Here is a 10000-nt window from a genome sequence, read left to right as displayed (position 1 = left end):
ATAGATAGATAGATAGATAGATAGATAGATAGATAGATAGATAGATAGATAGATAGATAGATAGATAGATGATAGATAGATAGATAGATAGATAGATAGATAGATAGATAGATAGATAGATAGATAGATAGATAGATAGATAGATAGATAGATAGATAGATAGATAGATAGATAGATAGATAGATAGATAGATAGATAGATAGATAGATAGATAGATAGATAGATAGATAGATAGATAGATAGATAGATAGATAGATAGATAGATAGATAGATAGATAGATAGATAGATAGATAGATAGATAGATAGATAGATAGATAGATAGATAGATAGATAGATAGATAGATAGATAGATAGATAGATAGATAGATAGATAGATAGATAGATAGATAGATAGATAGATAGATAGATAGATAGATAGATAGATAGATAGATAGATAGATAGATAGATAGATAGATAGATAGATAGATAGATAGATAGATAGATAGATAGATAGATAGATAGATAGATAGATAGATAGATAGATAGATAGATAGATAGATAGATAGATAGATAGATAGATAGATAGATAGATAGATAGATAGATAGATAGATAGATAGATAGATAGATAGATAGATAGATAGATAGATAGATAGATAGATAGATAGATAGATAGATAGATAGATAGATAGATAGATAGATAGATAGATAGATAGATAGATAGATAGATAGATAGATAGATAGATAGATAGATAGATAGATAGATAGATAGATAGATAGATAGATAGATAGATAGATAGATAGATAGATAGATAGATAGATAGATAGATAGATAGATAGATAGATAGATAGATAGATAGATAGAGATAGATAGATAGGTAGATAGATAGATAGATAGATAGATAGATAGATAGATAGATAGATAGATAGATAGATAGATAGATAGATAGATAGATAGATAGATAGATAGATAGATAGATAGATAGATAGATAGATAGATAGATAGATAGATAGATAGATAGATAGATAGATAGATAGATAGATAGATAGATAGATAGATAGATAGATAGATAGATAGATAGATAGATAGATAGATAGATAGATAGATAGATAGATAGATAGATAGATAGATAGATAGATAGATAGATAGATAGATAGATAGATAGATAGATAGATAGATAGATAGATAGATAGATAGATAGATAGATAGATAGATAGATAGATAGATAGATAGATAGATAGATAGATAGATAGATAGATAGATAGATAGATAGATAGATAGATAGATAGATAGATAGATAGATAGATAGATAGATAGATAGATAGATAGATAGATAGATAGATAGATAAATAGATATATAGATAGATAGATAGATAGATAGATAGATAGATAGATAGATAGATAGATAGATAGATAGATAGATAGATAGATAGATAGATAGATAGCTAGATATATAGATAGATAGATAGATAGATAGATAGAGATAGATAGATAGATAGATAGATAGATAGATAGATAGATAGATAGATAGATAGATAGATAGATAGATAGATAGATAGATAGATAGATAGATAGATAGATAGATAGATAGATAGATAGATAGATAGATAGATAGATAGATAGATAGATAGATAGATAGATAGATAGATAGATAGATAGATAGATAGATAGATAGATATATAGATAGATAGATAGATAGATAGATAGATAGATAGATAGATAGATAGATAGATAGATAGATAGATAGATAGATAGATAGATAGATAGATAGATAGATAGATAAATAGATAGATAGATAGATAGATAGATAGATAGATAGATAGATAGATAGATAGATAGATAGATAGATAGATAGATAGATAGATAGATAAATAGATAGATGAATAAATAAACTGAACGGACATTTATAGCTACAACCAAACTCGACAACTCGATTATATATATTTCAATTAAACTCTACAACTCAATTAGTAGATAAAGGAAAATAAAAAGAGAATTTTTCTTTTCTCTAATAAATTTTTTTATTAAAGCTTTTAAGATTACAAAACTTTATTGCAATATAATTCTCATTATACTCTTAATAAAAGCAATATAAAATGGTACAACACAAAACTTAATTATTTATCAATAAAATACAGCGGCTATAGTAGATTATATAAGTTTAATTACTTTTGGTCAATAAACGGAAAACTTCATCATTGGTTTCATTCAAAAATAATAACTTGAAAATATCATTATAAAATTCGGGATAATAATCACAAGCTCTCTTACAATCCGGAGTCCAGTTGACTTCTAAAAGTTTTGGCTGAATGTGAGGAACTTTTTTATAACTATTCGACTCCCAAGCCAACATTATATCAGCGGCATATAGAGCACGCGACTGTAAACAAGGTTGTATAGCACTGGGTGCTGAACCTTTAGTGGCACATTCTAGCATTTCATACAACATGCTACATATCTGATCTTCGATTTCGGACCAGCCGTTCTGCGGATATTGTTCCTGCCAGAAATCTAAAAAGTCTTCACATTTAACATGATGTAATTCCGCATCCTCTTGGTAGTTCATAACAGTGAAATGTTTCTCATAATCATCAAAATGATCAAGTGAAAAAGGTTTATTGGAGAAACGCAAATAAAATTTACGATGTATGTAGGCCTCCAGGGGACGAACACTTTTTAGGAGTATAACATAGCGTATATCAAATTTAACTTGAGCATCCAGAGTGGAACGGTAAAAGAGAACAGGATTTTCTATGTATTTTTGAGCAATCTTGGGTCCCGTGGAGGGTAAACGCACAATTTGATTAAAGTTATCGGTGATATGGGTATCCAAGCCACGAGCCAAATTCCAGGGCTTAATAATCCAATGATTGTCCAAGCCCTTGGCGGCACGATTTTGATAGTAAGAAGCGAATTGCAAAACTTCGGTTTTTAAATTGTAAGTGGCTGGCAACCAAAGAGGATAAGTTTCCAATGTTTCCTTATTATGATGTTCCACAGCAGCCCTTCTACAGGTTATGCTAAGCAAATCTTTAATAGTTATTATATATTCTAAAGGAAATTGATTAATAAACTTGTTGGGTGTTTCGCGCGACAATTCAGCAAACTTTTTGTAATGTGTGGTTAGCCAAAGAATATCCGCAGACTCAGGATTATCTACGATTGTGAAACAGGGTGAAGTTAAATGCTGTTCCACCATTTCGTATTCAGTGAAAACTTTTAAAGGTTCATTGCGATCGAATTGAGGTTCTTGCATTTCATCCTCACTGGCAAAGGTTTCTGGTATATGACCAGATGTAAAATACTCAGCTGAAGGTTCATATTGCAAAAAGCTTTCCTTGGTAAGATCTACATGCGACCAGGGCAGTAGTAAGGCCTTCCTTTCCTTAGCATCTTTGCTAACATACTCCACATAATCACGAGACACCAAATCACCACATTCAACGTCTTTTATGGGAAACAAGAGACTGTAGGTGGTTTGGCTATTTAAATGTAAAAATGGTACCAGACGGAAATTCGGCACATCCGAGTGTCCCACTGCTGAACCTACCTCATCCATAACATACCAAATAGGCTGTCTGTCCTCATCGGACAATTGATCGCTGGCCAGCGTATAAGCCTGGCAATATTTCCACATTTTTCTCATTACCTTTTCTACACGATCATTATCCTCCAAATCTACACCCGTTATGGCACACAGTCTATTGCACAAATGTTCATATTCTTCCAACTGTTGGCGGGCCATATTCAAACGGAATGTCCAGCAATGATCAACCAGGTAAATGTTGTTGGGATCTTTTGCTTGTAATCCTGCTGCAGAGGCTACCGATAAAGCAAACACCGGACGAGTCTCTTTTTCTTCCGCACTAACATGTTCATCTTCTTCTTCATCATATTCGATTAACATCAACTGCAGAGCCTCACCAGCATCAAACGTTTCGGTGGTTATTTTATGATATATTGTCGACCAGAAATGTTGTGGAACACCTGAGGCTAACAGCTGGGGCTTGTGTAAAGCCACAAATTGATTAAAAAGATTTATACCATCCATTTTTTATTAAAAAAAAAGAAAATTACTTTTCTGGCTGATGTTTTAATGTTTATAGAAAAAGGTTAGGTTGAAACTTGACGATTTTACTGAACTGTCAGCGGTGACAGCGGCTGATAACGACATATCATAATAAGCCACTGTATTGAAAACAACCGCTGTACTTAAATAATAAAAGACAGCTGTTTAGAATTTGCAGAAATATTAACAGCAGACCAAGTATTTAGCAAATTCGAACGCTGATATGTCAAATTGTACATACATTGAAAACAAATTTGCTACCACTTTGATGTATCAAAATGTATACCATAACTCACCTTGATTAATATTTTTATTAAATCCCTTTCTGCATAAACAAAAAAGTACGTTTTCCTATTTTCCGTGATATTATTTAGAATATTTTAAATAAAATTGGTAAATTTTTCTTAAATAATGGAAGAAACAGGCGTGCAATTGCATCCCAATTGGCGAGCTTTAGCTACAGTACATATTCCATTAAAACGTTTCATTAAAGAAGGTAATCATGGAAAACAACAAGGCACGCTCAACAGCTCACAGCAAAAATATGAAGTTACTGGCATTGAAGGTGATGAAATTAAAGAGTTTTATCAGGAACTAATTAAAACTGAAAATACAGGAAATCAAACTAGAAATGATTTAAATACTAACTCTCGGCCAACCAAACGTAATCCATTGAAGACACCCTTTGAGGTTAAAAAATATTTTCACTTTGCTATGGAAAATAAAGTGGAAGAATTGACTAAAATGGAATTTAAAGGAGAAAATATTAATGTATGCGATAGCTATGGTTGGTCGGCATTAATGATGGCCAGTTGTGAGGGATCCTATGAAGCAGTAAAATATTTATTAAGTTTAGGTGTTGATAGAAATATAAAAGATAAATCCGGCAAGACAGCCAAAGATTTGGCGTATAAAAAAGGCTACCACAAGATAATAGAACTATTGGAAAAGGAAGAAAATGAAGAAATAATGGAAAAAGCTGAATTTGCTAAAAATGAAACAATAAAACCATTTTTCTGCGAAATTTGCCAAGAAAATTTTAAGGAAACTTCTCAAGTTAAACATCAAACTTCGACCATACACCAGTTTAATATGAAATCCAATTTGCCTCAGAATAAATTACAAAAGTTTAATATACCAGCACGCAATAAGGGTTTACAGTTAATGGTTAAACAGGGCTGGGATAAAGAAAGCGGTTTGGGACCCTCACAAGCCGGTCGTTTATATCCGGTGAAAACTGTAATACGAAAACAGCGCACGGGTTTAGGCATTGAACAGGAGTCAGCGCGTGTAACACATTTTGAGGCTTACGATCTTAAAGCAGTGCAAAGGCACAACTCGGATTACTATAGGAAAAAGCCTAGAAATCGTAATGATATTAAACGTGAAAAAGTCAGAGAATGGAAACGTGATAGACGTTTAAGAAATGAACTGAACTAAAAAAAGGCCACCAAAAGGGACAATATAAGCTTTTGCTGGTCTGTCTTCCAAACATAAACTTTCTTATGTTCTTCTTAAAAAACCAAAATCTTAATATCTTTCCTAATTGCTTTCGTAATAGAAAAACTTCTAAACAACAAACATGTCCAAAACATCCGAACAAAAATGTATGGAAATTTTAAAATCCACCGAAGAAGTGGCCGATCAGGTTCTAGTCAATAAACAAGAATTAATAAATTTAGACCGTAGACGCCAGCAAAATCGTGAAGCTATACGTGAGCTAGAGAAAAATACCGAAAAGCAAGAGAAAAAAGTATGGACCACTATTGGCAGTATGCTGGTAAAATTGGATCGTCAAAAGGCTTTGGAACTATTGAAAAAAGGTATAGATTGATAGCAGTGAATATTTAGTTTTTGTTTTATTAATTATTAATTCTCTTTCATTGTCTAGATCAAACACAAATTGAGCGTGAAATAAAAATTTTACAATCGGATCAAAAGATTTTAGTTAATAAACATCGTGATCTAGAGCATTTCTCACCATATTCGGGTACAAATATAAAACCTTTAGATCGTAAGGAATTCAGTGCATTAAAGGCTAATTTACCAATGTTGTGAATTATAGAAATGATGTTTTTTTTACTATAATTAAAGTACTTTTTTTAAGAAATTAATAAATTGTATGAAATTTTTTGTCACGTAATATACACTAGGGTTCTATCACAAAGTATACAGAGATGTCACTTTTGACATTTGAAAAAGTCTAAAATCAGCTTTTGTTTGATTTTGAAATTGTTTGGTGAGAAGAGGTATATAAAATACAGCTAAAAAAAATCATTGAATTCGTTTTGTGCGAAAGAGAGGGAAATAGCTTTTTGCTCGTGACGTCTCTGTATACCCTGTGGTTCTATAGTAGAAACGAAAAGTCGACTTTACGACTTTTTGCATTTGGTCAAAATTCGACTTTTGTCATTTTGTAAAAAGTCGATTTCTCGACTCTTTTATAAACAGTTGAATTTTTCGACTTTTTTCGAATTTTTTACTTTTTTTCGACTTTTGTCAACTTTTCGACTATTTTTTGACTTTTTTTTTCGAATTTTTGACTTTTTTCCGACTTTTGTCAACTTTTCGACTATTTTTTAATTTTTTTCGAGTTTTTCCGACTATTTTAGAGTTTTCGACTTCTTTTCCACTTTTTTAAAATCAATGACTATTTTTGACTTATTTCTACTATTTTCTAGTTTTCGACTCTTTCCGACTTATCGACATTTTTCACAGACGATAGTCGAATTATCGACTTTTTTGGAACAAAATAATAGTCGACTTCGACAAAAAGTTGTTTGTTCGATTATTTGATATATAGAACGCTAATGTTTAGGGTTCTATAAATCGACTTTCGAATAATCGAACAATTGACTTTTTGTCGAAAAAAGTCGAAAAGTCGAAGTCGACCATTTTGTTCCAAAAAAGTTGCTAACTCGACTTTGTCTATGAAAAAAGACGAAAAGTCGACTTTGTAAATAAAAGTCGAATATAGTCGAAAGTCGGAAAAAGTCGAAAATAGTCGAAAAGTCAGAAAAAGTCGAAAAGTTGGAAAAAGTCGAAAACAGTCGGAAAAAGTCGAAAATAGTCGGAAAAAGTCGAAAATAGTCGAAAAGTCAGTAAGTCGACTATTTATAAAATATTAAAAGTCGAAAAATCGACTTTTAATTAAATGAAAAAAGTCAAAAAATCGACTTTTAACTAAATGTAAAAAGTCGAAAAGTCGACTTTTCATAAAATGCAAAAAGTCGAAAAGTCGACTTTTCATAAACTATAGAACCCTACTGAACTTAGACTTTTTTATATAAAAAGCTATTGCAGTAAATGTCTATCTCTGGTTTTGAGTTGCAAAGTTTTGCCACTTGAAATTAAAAATAGAAACAGTTCATAATTTTTTTAAAAAAATTTAAAGAAAACCGCAAAAACATATTTTTTCAAAACTTCATTGTGTATTTAACAAAATGAAAAAATTTAACATCAGGCAACACTAGCCACCATATGGTATGAAATTCACCATGAAAGGAAAAAAATAGATTTGCAATTTTCCCAACCGTTACTGTTGTTGCCAATATCTATTTATGAAAATAACTGCACACAATTACTAAAAAATACCCACATTTTAAGGCGAATACAAACATAAATGCTTAAGAAAAACATTTACAAACGAGAACTTACACTTTTGTTGTTACTTTTTTTATCAACATTCCTTTTTGTTTCAATTAAACACAAATCAGTAGCTAGAAGACGATGAACAAAATGTAAAAGAAAAGAACAAAAGAAAAACAACGGTTGGAGAAGAAGAAACAACAACAGCAGCAGCAATGACAGTAAAGAAAAAATAAAAACTTGAATTGAGATTGTAGTTGTTGTTGTTGCTGCTGTTTGAGGTTGATTGTTGACGATTCCTCGTTTATTAAACTAGACTTTTTTGTATACGAAACACACAGGCACACAGGAATACAACGAAATAATACAATTTATTTTGCTGTAGTGTAAATTAAGAAAATATTTTCAATCTAGTCGTTTGTCAAACTTTGCAAAAGACAAAAGTGTTTGTTGGGGTATCCGTGTACTTTTACCCACTAATAAGAATACTACTATAAACTGTTGGATTTAATAATTTTTTCAAGTTGTTGTTACTTTTGTTTTTAAAATATTGTTGTTATTTTCACAACGTGTAAACGGATAAAGAATACATTTCAGTGATTTAATAAAAGCGCTTTAAATAACAAAATAATCAAATGCATTAAGTTTAAAAGGCGACGACTACGGGTTATATCAATTAGAATTTATTCGTGGGCAATTTTTAATGACGTCGTCGTGTAGTCGGTATCGCGTTTTTGTGCGAAAGTGCCATTTACAAAAAAAAAAAAAAAACAAAATTACAACTAAGTGCAATTTGTGGAGAAAAAAAGTGCAAAGAAAACGTGTTTGCAATTAAAAGGAAATTGTATATAGAATAATAAAAATATTGTTTGCGGAAATTCATAGTGAATAATTGATATTTGTTGTGTAGAAAAGTCATTGATTAAAAAAGTTTTTGTTGAATTAAGTAAAATAAAAAGCATAACAACAAATTCACCACTCACTAAACATAGTATCAATGAGAGTGAGTTGAATGTGAAAGAAAACACAAAAACAACAATAACAACAACTAAATAAAATCAAGATAAAAAAACGTGCGCTTACGTTGTTCACTTTGGGGAAAACAATAATTTTATACACCACTCTCAATTGAGGTGAAAAAAGCTCACCTCCTCGCCCCTACTACAACAGTAATATTAACATTATCCTAAAACCCACACGGTGAAAATAAATAATTCAAACATAAAAATTAAAATTATTACAGAAAATTATATAAAAAAAATAAACTTAAAACCCAAAAATTAATGTTTTTTTCAAAATAAATTAAATAAAATTTAATTAAATAACATAAAATTGCAAAACCTCCCGCTCTTTTTTTTCCATTAAGTGAAAAATATTTGCTAAGCTCTTTTTCAATGCCTCTCAACACCCTCTTTTTATTATCATTTGTTTACACTTAATAAATTGTGCTTGTGGTCGGTCGTGTTTAATTGGTATTAAATTGAGTAAATAAAAAAATTTAAAAAAAGAATAACAAAAGAAATACATATAAAATAATAATAATAAAAAGTTCTATACAAAACAAGTTATTCTCTTTATTTAAACAAATAACAAAACAAAATATATATTCCTCGTGTTTTAATAAAATAAAATTAAATTAATATTGTGCTTTTCTAACTTCTTGAAAAAAAACAACGAATTTTATTAAATTTACATAATTTAAAGAAAATTTATTCATCATTATTTAGTAAAAAAAGAGGTAAGTTTAATATTTAGTTATTAATCTTTTATTTTTAGTATGTACAAGTGTTTTTGACGTAGTTACTGTCCTTGTCTTCTTACCACATTCTGTAGTGTTTTTTTGTTGTTTTTGCCTTAAACGACCTTGAAATCGAGAAAATTCCTTTAGCTTATTTTTCTTTTGTTTGTGAGTGTTTCTTAGCATTTAAAAAAGGAAAAACCAACCAACCCAACCTCTCTGCGCCATCATTGCTTACTAGACAAAACTGTCAGAGTTGTATTTTTCTTCTAAGGTATTTAGTTGGAGTTTACTTTTGACGTTATTTTTGTTATAAAGAAACTAAAAAGAAAAAAAGTTACGAAAAATTGTAAATATGTATTAAAAATTTGTAAATTGTCTTTTAATTATAAATTAAAAGTTATACTCAATACTTTAGACTAAAGTCAATACTTTAGACTAAAATATAACTTTAACTGCAGACTTAACTTTAGACTATAGACTGTACTGTATACTACAGTTTGAAATATATACTAAGCTAAAGTCTAGTCTATAGTCTAGTCTAAAGTCTAGTCTATAGTCTAGTCTATAGTCTAGTCTATAGTCTAGTCTATAGTCTAGTCTATAGTCTAGTCTATAGTCTAGT

The 10000-nt window shown here is 30.1% G+C and overlaps 3 protein-coding genes across 3 annotated transcripts; 2 read left to right on the top strand and 1 right to left on the bottom strand.

Annotated features, from left to right (window-relative positions):
• Positions 1–1991: 1991 nt before the first annotated feature.
• On the bottom strand, positions 1992–4133 carry LOC111686707 (tubulin--tyrosine ligase-like protein 12). Its single transcript, XM_023449070.2, has one exon. It carries the CDS (start codon positions 4029–4031, stop codon positions 2142–2144), a length of 1890 nt encoding a protein of 629 aa, XP_023304838.2. The 5' UTR covers positions 4032–4133; the 3' UTR covers positions 1992–2141.
• Positions 4134–4448: 315 nt separating this feature from the next.
• On the top strand, positions 4449–5738 carry LOC111686708 (G patch domain and ankyrin repeat-containing protein 1 homolog). Its single transcript, XM_023449072.2, has 2 exons — positions 4449–5527; positions 5611–5738. Exon 1 carries the CDS (start codon positions 4461–4463, stop codon positions 5487–5489), a length of 1029 nt encoding a protein of 342 aa, XP_023304840.2. The 5' UTR covers positions 4449–4460; the 3' UTR covers positions 5490–5527; positions 5611–5738.
• LOC111686709 lies at positions 5632–6159 on the top strand. Its single transcript, XM_023449073.2, has 2 exons — positions 5632–5872; positions 5941–6159. The coding sequence occupies exons 1-2, from the start codon at positions 5632–5634 to the stop codon at positions 6105–6107; spliced, it is 408 nt and encodes a 135-aa protein (XP_023304841.1). The 3' UTR covers positions 6108–6159.
• The last annotated feature ends 3841 nt before the right edge of the window (positions 6160–10000 follow it).

This window comes from Lucilia cuprina, chromosome 6, assembly GCF_022045245.1.
Source record: "Lucilia cuprina isolate Lc7/37 chromosome 6, ASM2204524v1, whole genome shotgun sequence".
Classification (NCBI taxonomy): Eukaryota; Metazoa; Arthropoda; class Insecta; order Diptera; family Calliphoridae; genus Lucilia; species Lucilia cuprina.
The sequence above is the reverse complement of the archived record's forward strand: the minus strand, read 5'-3'. Positions and strand labels throughout refer to the sequence as shown.

Bases quoted from the DNA above. Each gene is read 5' to 3' on its own strand.
- LOC111686709 (XM_023449073.2), top strand. From the start codon at position 5,632: ATGTCCAAAACATCCGAACAAAAATGTATGGAAATTTTAAAATCCACC. The intron at 5,873-5,940 runs GTATAGATTGAT...TTCATTGTCTAG, and splicing joins TTTGGAACTATTGAAAAAAG to ATCAAACACAAATTGAGCGT.
- LOC111686707 (XM_023449070.2), bottom strand. From the start codon at position 4,031: ATGGATGGTATAAATCTTTTTAATCAATTTGTGGCTTTACACAAGCCC.
- LOC111686708 (XM_023449072.2), top strand. From the start codon at position 4,461: ATGGAAGAAACAGGCGTGCAATTGCATCCCAATTGGCGAGCTTTAGCT.